Raw genomic sequence first — 16,528 nt, forward strand, 5'->3', positions numbered from 1 at the left:
AGAGTGAGAAAGCCTGTGTAGTTCCGTGAGTGTGGAGTATCTATCGTAGAACGAGAGGTAGGCCAGGTTGAGAGTAAAAGAACCTCCTTGAGCCAAGAGTTCCCGGTAGCTGATTGCAGTTTCGAAAAAGGTAGAAGACAGCATCACGACAGAAGCAGGAAACGAGAGCTATACGAGCTAGTTTCAGAGGAGAACATTACTGGAAGCCAGGACGAGGTTTTGATTGCAGCCAAGGATAGCAGGAAACGGGTCTTGTGTGAAGACTTTCTCAGTGCACCAGAAAAAGGTCAGTCTCATTTTTTTGGACATGAATGTATGGGTTTTTCGTAGTAAACACCACATTTAAAATTGAAGAAACATAATCAATAATATCAGAAAAGCTTCATCAAACTTAAATAGAATTGTTGCTAATAAATTATAATAGTTAAATGTTAATAAAAACTTTCAATTGGAAATCAAAAGAAAATAAGATTCCCATGTGTAAATGTTATGTTTAAGAATAATAAGATATAGCAAATATTAAGCAGTGATTGCCATTTGAATAAAATAAACAATATTTTGATTACAATTGTAACCCATATGTGTTATTATTTTACTCTTTTCTTTCCTATCCCGATTAGGAACCATTAAGAAATACTTAGAAGCCACGTATGTAAGTAATTAATTTTATAAAAAGCCCTGAGATTGAAAACATATTGATATGTGATCTGGTAAATTAATTAGATTATTAGTAATGCATTGATTAAATTAAATGACATATAAAATTATCATCTCATATCAATAATCAAGATCACAACAATACATACCTATCTTGAAAGATTAGCAAGGAACTACGTACTCTCTGTGTGCGCAGGCGCGCAGATTTATGTACAATTTTACCCTCAATCGAATCGCCGCTAAAGAAGAATATCTTCAAAAATAAATACTGTTTTAATTTAACAGAAAAATAGCATACAGTGACTCTCTAGTTATTAGCATTGATTATCACTATCCACAAATTAATGAAATATATCAAGAATTGTTCACTATATTACTTAAACTAATAATTTTTTTTTAGTTTCAGATATTCCGTCTTCATTATCGAACGTAAAATGGAAACGCGTCGGGATGGTATCCGGCCGAGCGGTACGGTTGGACACCATCATCTGGCCTGGGGGAGATCTATCAGTAGCTGCAGTATCATCGCGAGCGAGGACCGTTTTTAGAGTCGTAACGGCACTGGCACCCCCGTTCGTTATGGAAAGTGAACTAGACGAAGATGGACAATGTCTCAGAGGTAAGTGGTACCATAGTTTAGGTAGTATATTTCTCCTGTAAGTCTATCTTATTAGTGAATAATAATACGCTCTTGTTAATTTTACCTTTTTCTTCTTCGTCTTCTTCTTCTTTCTTTCTTTACTTTTCTTCGCCACCCATTTCTGTCCATCGTGTTTTGTTCACCTAAACCTCAACCTTCAGACTCTCAAGTAGTCACCTGTCACACAGTCCTTCCATCTTCTTATCGATTTTCTTCTACTTCCCATTCCATTAACTTATCATCTAACATAACAATGCCATCTCGCGTCCAACATCACCCTTTCACGTCCTTTCTTATCTTGTCCTTTCTAATCTTACCCAATATCTACCGTCATATTTTCACTTTATGTCTTATATTATCTTTTTTTTCTTCATATTGCCTTTTTTAATTTTTACATATTTAAAGAGAACTTTAACTTTATCCTCCACCGCGCCAATCCCCACCGCCGATATAGCTGCTGTTATAATTTTGACTTAGAGATTTTCCTTGGAAAGAGTGGTGTTTCTATATTTTTTCATTGAGATTAACCCTTTCAGAGGAAACAGTAGCGATCAACAGGTAGCGAAAACGCGTTCCAAGATTGCGGCTCTAATTTTGAATATTTTTTCGATATATTTGGCACAAGTATTCGTAATATAATAAAGAATGGCGGTACAGAGCCCGATTTGAGAAATATGTTAGTATGTGGAAGTTGCTCTGTAATTAAATACAATATTAAAAAAACGAGCCTGTACCGCCATTAAGAAGTAAAAAAATACACTCCTTCAAGTAAACTTTTTTATCCGATGCCCAGATTTGTGCCATTTTGGAACTACTAAAATTTTTTATTTTATTAGTAGTTCCAAAATGACATAAAATCTAGGCATCGGATAAAAGTTTATTTGAAGAAAGTGTAGTTTTTTGTTTTTCTTAATGGCGGTACAGGCTCGTTTTTTTAATATCGTATTTAATTACAGAGTAATTTCCACATATTAATATATTTTTCAAATTGGGCTCTGTACCGCCATTCTTTATTATATTACGAATACGTGTGCCAAATATCTCGAAAAAATATTCAATATTACAGCCGCAATCTTGGAACGCGTTTTCCCTACCTGTTGATCGCTACTGTTTCCTCTTAATTGAGATAAAGTTAAGCGCACTTTTTTGTTATCGTTTGTTATAAGTATTTATAATGTGCTCTATATATCCTAGCTATTTGGTCCAAGTTATATACGAGCCTTAGACCAAAGTTTCAGTTCCATTGAGCTTGATCATGTCTTCTATTCTGAATTGTTTTATATTTATTTTTGTGTCGATTATTTTGATGTTTAGTCCAGTTGAGAAAGTGGAAATCAAAACGTCAAAATAAATTTATTTTAAAGTAGAATTATTGCTTATTCTACTTTATGAAACCAGTGTAAGCAGTTCTGTTTGTCTATTGAAACCAATAATATTATAGATGAATAAATAATTCTATAAAACTTATTTTATAATTTAGTTTTAATTTTAATAATATTGAATAGGTCTGGATCCCGCGTATGAACAAAAAAGTTGATTAATAACAAGCTGAAAATTTGTTAATAGCTTAAGGGTGTTTAGTCGGACAAAATTTGATATAAGGGAACAATGGAACAGGGGAAGTTTTAATTGTGGAACAAGTTAAAAATTTGGAACGGTCAGACCACGAAAACAGCACATGTATTTTGTCCGACAGAACAGACTTAAACTCTCCGAACAGAGATTAAACTCTCATGCAAAAATCAGATTGCTATTTATCACCAAATGGGCGTTTTAGTGAGTGGAACATGTAGAATATGTCAAATGACAGGAATTATGACAGGTGATAAATAGCAGTCTGAATTTTGCATGAGAGTTTAATCTCTGTTCGGAGAGTTTAAATCTATTCTGTCGGACAAAATAAATGTGCCGTTTTCGTGGTCTGACCGTTCCAAATTTTTAACCTGTTCCACACTTAAAACTGCCCTTGTTCCAGTGTTCCCATATATCAAAGTTTATCCAACTAGACACCCTTAAGCCATTAACAAATTTTCAGCTTGCTATTAATCAACTTTTTTTTGATACGTGGGATCCAGGCCTAGAAATGTATTAAAATTAATTTGAAATAAATATGTAGACCAAATAAGTTATTTAGTTATAAAAACTTTACTAATAATTAACATGGAAATATGTTTTTGTCAACAACAACCAATTAACAATCTAATTTTCAAACAAACTTTTAAAATGCGGATAATCCCTCCAGTGTATAAATAACATCAACATAATAACCAAAGTTTAGAAGTAGGCCATTTGTCGAACTAAAAATGCGTCGATTGTATATAATACCGGGTGACCAAGTGGCCACTTATATTTACCCCCATTTTAACTGCCTATAACTTCTAAACACCTTAAGATAGAAAAATGCGGTTTTCGCTGAAATGTTTTCTTTTAGTAAAAGTTTTGTCTGAATATATTGAATTTTTTATATCGCTGTCAAAAACGAAAAGAAAAATGGCGGATTTTTGAAAAAAATGTTGTTGACTTTTTTTTAATGGAACACCCAGTATATTTTTTTGCAAATTGAAAGAAAAGTCATCCTCCTATCCAGTGATATAAAGTTTTTCAAAATCGGTTGTCAAATCACTGAGTAATTAATTTTTAAAATGAGCGGTGCAACGTGGATATCAAATACCTAAATAACATAACTAAGCAAAATGATTATGTTATGTGATTTCCACATTGCATTTCTCATTTTAAAAATTATTTGCTCAGTCATTTGACAACCGATTTTAAAAATTTTTATATCGCTGGATAGGTAAATGACCGTTTTTTCAAGCTACAGAAAAATATACTGGGTGTTTCAATAAAAAAGTCAACAACGTATTTTTTTCCGCCATTTTTTATGTAAAAGTGATATAAAAAATTGTCATTTACCTAAAAACTTGAAAAAACGCTCATTTACCTATCCAACGATATAATTTTTTTTATAAATCTGTTGTCAAATAACTGGGCAATTAATTTTTAAAATGAGAGATGCAATGTGGAAATCACATGAATTCGCTTAGTTATGTTATTTAGGCATGTGATATCCACGTTGCACCTCTCATTTTAAAAAATTAATTACTCAGTGATTTGACAACCGATCTTGAAAAACTTTATATCGCTGGATAGGACTTTGATTCCAACGAGCCCTCATACGTCACGATCCGACGAGCAGTCGCACCTCCACCACAAGAGATAAAAATGACCAGATTGAACCTTAAATTTTTTTTTTAATTTCCCCAGAATCTGGGGAAAAATTGATTTTCTATCTGACTCTAATATATAGGCTCCTATGGGAGGCGCTGTTGCCGGATGTTGTGAAATGGCCAGTTTTTCAGTAGATCTAAGGGAAAAAAAATGTTGTGTGCCCGAACCGGTGCTGTCCTTTTACTAATAATGAACCGCGAACACCGATTTCCCAAACAAACAGAAGAATCACTGTGAGAGCCGAAAATAAGAAGAATTGATTTGACTTTCTGACTACACTCTGTATATTATAAAAAGCGACAGATGGAAGGCGTCCATATTGGCGGGCTCTGTGACGTCTGAGATGGACTTTGATTCCAACGAGCCCTCATACGTCACGATCCGATGAGCAGTCGCGCCTCCACCACAAAACGAGACAAAAATGACCAGAGTGAACCTTAATTTTTTTTTTAATTTCCCCAGAATCTGGGGAAAATTGATTTTCTATCTGACTCTAATTCATAGGCTCTTATGGGAGGCGCTGTTGCCAGATGTTGTGAAATGCCCAGTTTTTCAGTAGATCTAGGGAAAAAAAAAATTTGTGTGCCCGAACCCGTGCTATCCTTTTGCGTGTGTGTCTGTGTATGCATATGTAAACTAATTGGAATGTTTTTGTCTTGTTGCAATGCCGGTGCATTGTATTTGATAACATTCGTAAGGGAGGGATGGTTTGGATATATCAAAAGAATGATTATATTATGTCGTATACGTTATCAGCGATGGGTCGTGAGTCTCTGTACGTTAAGTTGTTTAGACGCTATATACCCAATGTTCCTTTAACAATGCATCCATGTCTGAAGTGACAGAGGCGTTGGTTAATGTCCTTTTGGCAGATAATAAAGAACCGCGAACACGGATTTCCCAAACAAATAGAAGAATCACTGTGACAGCCGAAAAGAAGAAGAATTGATTTGACTTTCTGACTACACTCTGTATATTATAAAAAGCGACAGATGGAAGGCGTCCATCTTGGCGGGCTCTGTGACGTCTGAGATGGACTTTGATTCCAACGAGCCCTCATACGTCACGATCCGACGAGCAGTCGCTCCTCCACCACAAAACGAGACAAAAATGACCAGAATGAACCTTAATTTTTTTTTTTTAATTTCCCCAGAATCTGGGGAAAAATTGATTTTCTATCTAACTAATACATAGGCTCTTATGGGAGGCTCTTATGCCAGATGTTGTGAAATGCCCAGTTTTTCAGTAGATCTAGGGAAAAAATATTTTGTGTGCCCGAACCGGTGCTGTCCTTTTACTAATAAAGAACCGCGAACACCGATTTCCCAAACAAATAGAAGAATCACTGTGAGAGCCGAAAAGAAGAAGAATTGATTTGACTTTCTGACTACACTCTGTATATAATAAAAAGCGATAGACGAAGGCGTCCATCTTGGCGGGGTCTGTGACGTCTGAGATGGACTTTGATTCCAACGAGCCCTCATACGTCACGATCCGACGAGCAGTCGCGCCTCCACCACAAAACGAGACAAAAATGACCAGAATGAACCTTAAATTTTTTTTTTAATTTCCCCAAAATCTGGGGAAAAATTGATTTTCTATCCGACTCTAATACATAGGCTCTTATGGGAGGCACTGTTGCCAGATGTTGTGAAATGCCCAGTTTTTCAGTAGATCTAGGGAAAAAAAAATTGTGTGCCCGAACCGGTGCTGTCCTTTTACTAATGTCACTACATATTGTAGAGTCCCTATTATATCTTTTCTCCGTCGTCTCTTTACCTTATAAATTGTAAAAGGCAGAGATTAAGAATGTTACCAGAAAGTGGTTCCACGGGTATTTTCCCTTTTATTGCTTAGATCTGGGACTTCTTCTTTCTCTCTAATAGATGTCGCTACCGCTACAGCGACCGAATTTTTTTCATAATTTTGCTTAAATAGGCAGCTTGGTTTCTTTTTGATTCAGAGGTGTTTATGTAGCCTCACTAAAGATGTTTGGAGATACCGAACTGGACGTATGGTACTGTTTTTGATTTTCAATTTTACTCATATTTTGAGTATACGGAATCAGCTTTCGTTGGAATTTTTCCTAGACGAATAGATGGAACCTAAATGCATATTGTAGAGACCTCTCGTCTCTTTTATTCGCTGTCTTATAAATTCTAAAAGGCAGAGATTAAGGATAAGCGAATAAGCCACAATTTTACTAAAAAAATGATTTTATTAACGTTTCGACGCCCAAATCGGGTGTCGTTGTCAAAATACAAAAAATATTAATGAATTAAACAAAAATGTTGTTGCTTGTTGGTTTAATATGGCTTTATATATCAGTAGTTTGTTTTCAAGATACAGTTGAGATTTACGCCCGATGATTCAGTACATGTCTCGGAATTTTATTCCTAGTTTGTGAAAATCTGCTTTTGACAAGTTAATCTCCTATAAATAGGCCGCGTACCAAAAAAAGTTAATTAATAGCAAGTTGAAAATTTGCTGATAGTTTAACGGTGTCTAGTCGGACAAACTTTGTTGTATGGGAACACTGGAATAGGGGAAGCTTTAATTGTGGAACAGTTTAAAAATTTTGAACGTCAGATTACGAAAACGTCCCATGTATTTTGTCGGACAGAACATCCAATTGATTTGTTAGCCTTTCATTAAACTCTCATGCAGAAATCAGACTGCTATTACTAACCTACATGATTTCTGACATTTGACATGGTCTTCGGGTTCTACTCATTAAAATGCCTAGTTGATGATAAACACCAGTCTGATTCTTGCATGAGAGTTTAATGATAAGGGTAACAAATCAATTGGAAGTTCTGTCCGACAAAATACATGGAACGTTTTCGTAGTCTGACGTTCCAAACTTTTAGCCTGTTCCACAATTAAAAGTTCCCCTGTTCCAGTGTTCCCAATACATCAAAATTTAATGCCGTTAAGCGATTAACAAATTTTCAGCTTGCTATTAATCAACTTTTTTTTTGGTACGCGGGATCCAGGTCTAAAAGGTGGACTCCTAGGTACTTGACAGTATCGGTTTTGTGGTAACTGTATTTCGTTCATAGCTACAGTTGAAAATGTTTGTTTTTTCATCGTGAACATGGCTGGATTTACTCTCATTCGATCTGTTTTTGTCAACATCTACCAATAATTAACAATCTCATTTTCAAACAAACTTTTAAAATGCGGATACTCCCTCTAGTATATAAATAACATTAACATAATAACCAAAGTTTAGAAATAAGTAACAGAGCGCAAACTTTGCCGAAAGAAAAGCAGAGTAGATATATACATATAACAAGAGAGTTATTGAGACCATCAATTAGACAACCTCGAAATGAATATAACAGAATGTGCTGCCGGATTTCAAAGGGTTTATATATAATATATTTCGTCAGCTTTCGGTCCTTTACAAACACTCACCCGCAGTGTAATTTCAGACTGTAGATCCAGTGCCGTAATGATAAAGATGGCGGTGTACACTTTTATATACAGAATAGTACTATTAAAAAGCAGAAAGTTATGTGTAATATGCATGATACGATTTAAATATGAGCAATATTGTCCTTTTCATGAGCATTTTTCAGTGCGTAACAAATGATAGGAAAAAGGGTAAGTCCGTGATAATACACATTTATGACATTTATTCTAACATGACATTTTAGTTAAATCTGACAGTTGTCACATTTTATTTTCAATTTGGAATAAAAACAGATCAAATGTGTTTCTTGCATTTATAAAATGGTATTTTCTTTGATTTGTATAGTCTTATAAATTATACAGATTATATTTGTAATATGATTATCTAATTTAAAAAAATTATTTTTTTTATTATGGCGCCATCTATCGACAACTAGAGTAACTAGAATAAATGTTATAAATGTCACCAACGAAATGTAATCACCGACGTGCGTTTTTTTCTGTCACATACAATTTAATGTGCTAGAAAGAAATCGAAAAACTGTGACGCACTGAAAGATGATCATGAGAAAAAGAATAAGTACCACGTGTAAATGGTATCAGAATGTATCACAAAACCTAGAAAGGACAAGAAATAAGTAATCTCCTTTTCACAGGCATCTTTCAGTGCGTCACAGTTTTTCGTTTATGTTTTAACATTTAACATTATTTAGTTGCCCTCATATCTGTGGATAGTATTCTGCTCTGAAGCATCAAAATAATCCACTTGCATGTTGTGTTGTTGATTTTCTCCTCATTAGTGCGCTTTGTACAGATCCGATTGAGTTATTATCAAATGAACCTTCTATATCTAAAAATTCAGCAAGAGCGACTTCTTTCTAATGCAGACTCTTTTCGAGTTCCGACACTATATTGTGCTGGGCGGCTTTACCTGATTTTCCTGCCTGACACGCCCATTGCCGATGGTGCAGTGGATTTTCAGTTAATTTTTTTTTCTTAATGTGTTCATTCAAGATTCCATGGTTTTTAACATGAATGAGGTCAGACTTACTGGCCTGTAGGATTTTGCTAAGGTGTAATCTGTTTTTCCTGGTTTGGGAATAAACGCCACCCTTGCCCTTCTCCAAGCTTTGAGAATGTATCCCAGAGCATGGCTAACTCTAAATATTGTGATCAGAGGACCCATGATTATTTACAGACCCTCATGGAGAAGCTTAGGAAATATACCATCCGGTCCCGCAGTTCTATAAGGTTCAAAAGTCTCAAAGCCCATCTGACCTTGTGACAACCAAAGATCTCGTCAGAGGTCAGCCAGTCCCTTTTGGTTGGGCTATTGTTTTCTTGATGATTGTTATTACCAGTCAATTACGTCGACCCTGGAAAGTGAACACTTAAAAGATGCTCTACAGCCTCCTTCTCTGTGCCCGTATACTTCCCGTTGGGCCATTTCATTGACTTGGCTTTGTTAATGTTATCTCTTTTGAGGATCCTGTTAACCCTGGCGCTTTCAGGTACACTTTCAATGTTTTCACAAAATTCTCTCCAGGATCTTTCCTTAGCGGATTGGATTTTCTTATTATAGGTTTTCCTCATACGAGACGGCTATTGCATGCTGCAACAAGTCTACTGCCATCTCAACCTCAACGTTGTTTTTTGGCCTTTTAGGATAATTCCGTACCCTTGTTCCAAGATCCCTCTTAAAGGATACCCAATCGGTCACCTTAGGGTCTCTATAGAACCTTGGTTCTGGTTTGACTGAGTTTATCTCAAAGCATATGTATGCATGATCCGATAAAGATAATGCATCCGACACATCCCAGTCAGATATTATGTTCCCAATCCCCATAGAGTATAGGCTTAGGTCGATTAGTGATTCCGCTCTTGATGTCCTGAAGGTGGGCTTATTACCCCTGTTCAGAAGATCAAGTTCAGTAGTGTAAAAGTACTCAAAAAGAAACTTACCTCTATTGTTTGTATCTCTGCTCACCCGAATAATGTGGTGAGCGTTGGAGTAGACTCCAATGATAAGTTGTGTATGCTTATTATTGGTGTATTCTAGAAGGTTCTCTAAGTCAGTCCCTGGAAGTTGTTCTTTAGTGTCAATAGGAAGGAAAAGAGATGTAACAATCAACTCTGTAGTCAATCCATTGCAATTCAGTTTAATTCTGGCAGCTGTCATGTCTCCCCTACAGAGCTCCATAACTGGTACCAGTTTAAGGTCAGATCTGCAAAAGATACAAGTTCTAATTTTATTCTCACGTACTTCCAAAATTAGTTTCCATCCCTTGACATTTAATCCCCGTATCTTACCTTCATTTATCCACGGTTCTTGAATAAGCACCATATCAATGCTCTTCTCAGCTACTTACTGGCACAAAAGTGCGAAGCTGTTTTTTGTGCTGTAAATTGATCTGTATAATCTTAATTTTGCAGTTTATTCATTTTTTTGGGTCTCTAATAAGCTCTCTTGTAATTTATTCCACCTGCATAGATTCCCCTTCGACCTCCTGCAGTTCGGAAGTACTTGTTGCAGGTTTTGGTTTCCCAATGTTCCCTGCTGTCTTGCTTTACCCTATTCCAACGGTATAATACTTGCTCGCTAGAGAAGCTAATAAGTTTTCCATTGCAGCCTTTCGAGCTGTGTCTCTGACTCCTTATCAATTCGGGGACTCACATGCAGTCCTCCGTCAGCTGCTGGTTTGGAACTAAGAATTGCCCAACGACTGGTCCTTAGTTCAGGATTTTGTTTTCCAATTCGTGCCAGTGACACTTTCAGATCCTCATTTTTAGTCTCTGGAAGTTATATCAGTACACACATCGATTTTGGGAGTTCCTCAGCCTTAATTACCTTCCACTCCGTCTTTTCTTTCAAGAAATCCTTTGTAATCTTAAAGGACTCATCGTTAGCACATATCAACCCATAGTATCCATCCATAAGCCGATTACCTTTGTAACGAGGTGCGCAAGGAACCATCAATTAGTTTAATTAGGGCTTCTATTATTGCCCCAACGGCTTTTTCCATTACAGATGTGTCTGGATATTCTTTGGGAATTATTGCCGTCTTTATTCCCGTAAGAGAAGCTTTGTAGTTGCGGCTGAGCTCCTTGAAAGAGGCAGCAGCAGTTCTGCTATCTTTTGTTAATTTGTCCTCAGGAGTGCTTCTATTATTCAAGCGGATACAGTCCGCTTGACAGCTTGTGTGATTTCGGCATTCCCAGGAGACTTATTTTGAGGTCTAGGTGGTAATTTAACCTTAGAAGTGTAAATTCCCTGTTCTCTCATTTTCCGAAGCTTCCTTCTCTGTTCCCCAGATATTTTTGGCCGAGAAACCTCATCCTTCTCAGCATCCTTTAAAGGAGTCCGCATTGCGTCCTCAGTATTTTTATTACCCGATGTGGTGGGTTTATTTTCTTCCAGATTCTGCCGAACATTCTCAGTGGAAGTTTGATTGTTTATTGGGTCCTCCTGCGAGACCCCTAGGGTTAAATCTTTTACATTTTTGCATGGTTCCATATTGATCCCACGAGAATGGGAGAAATAAACTGTCCATACAAGGAGCGCTCCCTGTACCCGTGTATAAGGCCTTAAATGAAAGGAGTTGTGGCTTGGTTCCCCAGTCGACCGTTTGAGACAGTTCAATTTATACACACAACTGCCATGCAGGCCTGGGCACGGTACAATTATACCTTTACCTAGTTTAGATACCCTTAAAATATTCTACAATTGGTTTGAACTGAATACATTACCATTCTACATACTACAAAAGTATTATACAATTTTAAAGAAATACATATTTAAACAATAAAAGCAATCCTGTATTATGATCAAACATTTTTTAATATATAATTTTATACAGAATTTTCCATCCCTAAAAAGCTTAAAAGAGTTTATATTGCTTCCGCTTTCACGTAAATCCAACTCTGATCTCTTGCCGTCTCGTTCTCTTTTCATCATTGTTTGGATAATGGTCTACCCGCTAATGGACAAAGCTTTGAATCTCCTATTAAATTTCCAACAATACAACTTAATGCAACTATTGTTCCAAGTTCGTACGATTTTTTTATAAAACGTACTTTGTAATTAACCTCAGAAATAATTGCAAGGTTCTGACAATTACGGAAGTGATCTATAGTCTATTCCATGAATATACGACCGTTTTGGATTATCGCGACAACTAGTATTTTACTGTGCAACATAAGAAGTATGAAAGTAAATTGCTCTAATAATTATTATTCCGATAAAAAGGATCTACCCTTCTGATAAATCTACTGATCTACTGATAAAGGCACAAGACACCATCGTCGAAGTGCAGTAGAAAGAACGAAATTACCGCAGTATTTAGGAGGGCGAGGACTTATGGATATATGTGAGCAATTAGATAAAGAGATTGCTAATTTAAGAACTTATTTTCAGATGCAGGCTGAGACATCTACTCTACATCGCGCTATTTGCTCAGTAGATGACACAACAACGATCAAACTGAGGGCACCAGAAATGCGGATTCACCAGCTTACTAAGGACGAAAAAATGCGCACCTGGATGGGTAACACTCTGCACGGGCGACCGACATCCCAATGAGGTCAGTCAAGACTATGTCGACAATATAGCGTCGTCGTTTTACATCAAGAAAGATATTCCCAGAAACGGAAGGTTCATTACTAGCCATTCAGGAGCAGGTGATTCCAACCAAAAATTACCTGAAATATTTCCTCAAAGACCCTCAAGGGGTCAAGCCCAATAAACCATCCAACATCTTACAGGGGGCTGCCAGGAATTTGCTGCAACTGAATACAAGGAACGCCATGACTCAGTAGGAAAGATCCTTCATCAAGAGATAGCTATCAAGCTGGGATTTCTGCAAACGGTCCATCTCCCATATTATCAATACGTTCTTGAGAGTATGCTTGAGACTGACAACTACAAGCTATACTGGGACCGCACTGTACTTACAGATCAAACAGTGACACATAATAGACCGGATATTGTACTAGTTAATAAATTAACAAGACAAACAACATTCATTGATGTGGCCATACCTAACAACAGTAATCTACGTATTAAATTTACTGAAAAGATCGCCAAGTACAGAGATCTGGAAATTCAAATACGAAGACAATGGAGAATGCAAAGTACCCAGACGATACCAATTATCATATCTACTACTGGAGTCAATCCGAAGAATATCCTCGTAAATATGAAAAAGCTGGGTCTAAATGAACATGGTCTATAAGACCATGCGGAAAGCTGTACTACTCTCGACGGCCAGATGTGTACGAAAATTTCTTGAAGATACTCCAGCATACCAAGTCACCTAGGATACTCCAGCACACCAAGTCGATAACACGGAAAGAGTCCCACCAGAGCTCAATCCTTTTGATACCGTAGGTATCTGAGATGTGTCAATTCTCTCCTTAGAGGCAGTGTGAGGCGTATGGCTAAATCTGGAGGATCTACGGTTAGTCTGACATAGTTTAGTACTAATTCTAATTTCAAAGAGTGTGTTTTTGTATTAAAAAAGGAAAAGCCGAGACGTGTTTTACAGCAAGACCAGAGTTGTAATGTCGACAGGTGAAACACAACCCATAGAACTAAAAGGAGGAATCCGCCAAGGAGACTCGCTCAGCCCATTCAATATGGTGATAAATCAAATAATTCACGAAGTAAGAAAACGATATGGATACCATATGGGAGCGCATACAATCACGATACTATGCTATCGCGATGATGCAGTACTAATTGCTGATAACGAGGATGACCTACAAAGGCAACTTCACACTTTCAATATCACAGCAAACAAACTTAATATGAGAATATCAGTAGAAAAATCTAAATGTATAGTGATAAGAAAAAGTCGCGTATATTCAAGTTAGAAGTAGTCGGAAAAATTCATATTACAAATGATATTCATATTACAGCAAATTCATATTACGGCAAGTAATGAAATTAAATTATCTAGGAGTAGAGGTCACTAGTGACAGGAATATAAGAACAGAGACCACATCACAAGCACCAAAAGCAGCAAGAGTAAGTGGTTGCCTCCGAGAAACCATATGAAGAAACAAATATCTGACCACGGAAAGCAAAATCAAAGTATACAAGACAACAGTCAGACCTATCCTAACATATGCAGCGGAGACAAGTACCGATACAAGAAAGACGAAACAACAAAGCAACAATATCGAAATGAAAGTATTAAGATCAATAGCGGGCATATCATTAAAAGACAGACAAAGCCACAGATGTATACGAGAACGAAGCAAAATTCAAAATATTAACAGGTGGATAAAAACAAGAAAGAAAAAACTGTAACGAACATGTAGACCGAATGGAACCAGATAGATTAGCGAACATCTGTAAAAATAACAAGCCGTATAGCAGAAGACCCGTTGGAAGGCCGCCGAAAAGATGGAAAGACAATGTATAGTAAACAACAACTGAAACATAATAAGAGGCAGACAAACAGGAGTAATCTTATTCGCACGAAGAAGAAGAAAAAGAAGAAGAAGAAGAAAAAGATGATAATTTTATTTCATCTACATGCTTATTTTAATGCTGAGAAAACCAATGGGGTCCTTTATTACAATTTTTTGTCTGTTCATAAGCGTATGTGTGAGGCGCTGTATTGGTGAAACAAATCCAAAGTCAGTTTTGCAAAAAGCAAAAAATGGACAAAGTGAAAAAAATGTCGCACAATACAAACCTCGCCGGTACCCAAAGACTATATAGACCAGGGCGCGCATCTGTAAAAATATTAGTACATTTGGATGTTGAGAGGTGACTCATATTTTTTTGCAGAAATTTCTTGAAAATAACTCATATAATAATATTTGATTTATCCTCCCTTATTGCAAAATAGCAATAATTGTGAAAAATAAAAAAAAAACAAGTATTCGCATTTTACGTTTTTTAACCATTTATGTTACACTTAGGACCTTCATATTTTTCCTAGAAAAACTTTATGATACAGTGAAACAATACTGTAAATTTCATTAAGATCGGTTTAACAGATTTTGCAAAATAAATTTTACAATCCAGCTTTCGCAAAAAAATTCATTTTTTCAAAATGTTGCAGGACTAAAAATAAAGCAAGTTGAATTTTATAAGAATACCGTATCTTAAATTTGCAATTTGCAAAATTAAAATCGTTTAACTACCACGACGGACGTCAGGAATTTTTTTAAATAACCAATAATTTTTGGTGCTACGCGCAGGACAGCGGATACGTTTGCTATGATTGGGCATTCCAATGACCTTTGATAATGATTGATAAATTTTAATTTTTAGTACATTTCGATATAAATAAATAAATTTATTTATTGCAAAATAAAAACACATATTCTGTTCTTTGAAATAACACTTTTTTTAGCAAAAACTTTATTTATTCATATATTTTAACTTAGTGATTGACAGTTTATTACTTTTAAACATTTGCAATTGTTTAAACAAAATTTCACAAACAATAATCAAATTAGTTTGATTTTTGTGAAATTAAAATATTAAAAAACAACAAAATACAGAGTAAGAAAATAATATATTAAGTAAAGATTGGAAGTAAATTTAACTTGTGTGAATCGAACACCGCTGTCTTGCGCGTGGCACCAAAAATTAATGTTTATTTAAAAAAATTCCTGGCGCCGTGGCAGTTAACCGATTTTAATTTTGAAAACTGCAGATGAAAGATACAGTATTCTTCTATATACAAAAAAAAAGTTCAATTTGCTACCTGCTATATTTTCAGTCCTGCAACATTTTGAAAAAATGAATTTTTTTGCGAAAGCTGGATTGCAAAATTAATTTTGCAAAATCTGTTGAACCGATCTTAATGAAATTTACAATATTGTTTGCTGTCTCATAAAGTTTTTCTGGATAAAATATGAAGGCCTTACGTGTATCATAAATGGTTGAAAAACGTAAAATGCGAATACTTGTTTTTTTTTATCGTTTTTTCGCAATTATAGCTATTTTGCAACAAGGGTGACAATTTTTAAACTTTTTAACAAATCCTACAATATAGGAAATTTAATTATGCCACTTTTATGTTAGTGCAACTTTTCTTGGAAGCAAACACTTTTAAAGTTATAATCAAAAAACTAATTAAAAAATCGAATTTTTCCTCCATTTTTTGACATTTTGATTATTTAAACAATGTTCCGGACCTTTTTGAGTGGGGGATAACTCAAATATTATTATATGAGTTAAATCTAAGCAATTTCTGCAAAAAAATATGAGTCACCTCTCAACGTCCATCTGAAAACAGATGCGTCCTGGACTAATAAGTCTTCCCGAAGGTTTAAAATTTGAAATCCGACTATAAAATAAAATGCGTGAAAAGAAAGAACATGTTTTATTTAGATTCGGTGTTACAGAATTTAAACGAAAGACATACATTTGAAATTTTCATAAAAAGTGTCTGGAGAGTTTTGAGACAAATTGGGCTTAAGTTCAAAAAGGAAAACAATAGAAATACTTTGTGTCGTTAGGAAAAGAGTAGAATTGTTAAAAAAGTATAACAGATTTAAAAAATAATGTTCTGCCTTTGTTTATTTAGATTAAACATGGATTTTTCCAAAATTCTTTATAAAACG

General features: G+C 35.6%; 1 protein-coding gene across 1 annotated transcript in view; it reads left to right on the top strand.

Moving 5' to 3' along the window:
* The window catches only part of LOC114324772 (glutamate receptor ionotropic, NMDA 3B-like), a 424,994-nt gene that overhangs the window by 205,336 nt on the left and 203,130 nt on the right, over positions 1 to 16,528 (top strand). Inside the window, 1 exon segment of the mRNA XM_050647354.1 lies at positions 1,064 to 1,276. Within this exon segment, the coding sequence (XP_050503311.1) occupies positions 1,064 to 1,276 (213 nt within the window).

Source organism: Diabrotica virgifera, chromosome 3 (genome assembly GCF_917563875.1).
Source record: "Diabrotica virgifera virgifera chromosome 3, PGI_DIABVI_V3a".
NCBI classification, from domain to species: Eukaryota; Metazoa; Arthropoda; class Insecta; order Coleoptera; family Chrysomelidae; genus Diabrotica; species Diabrotica virgifera.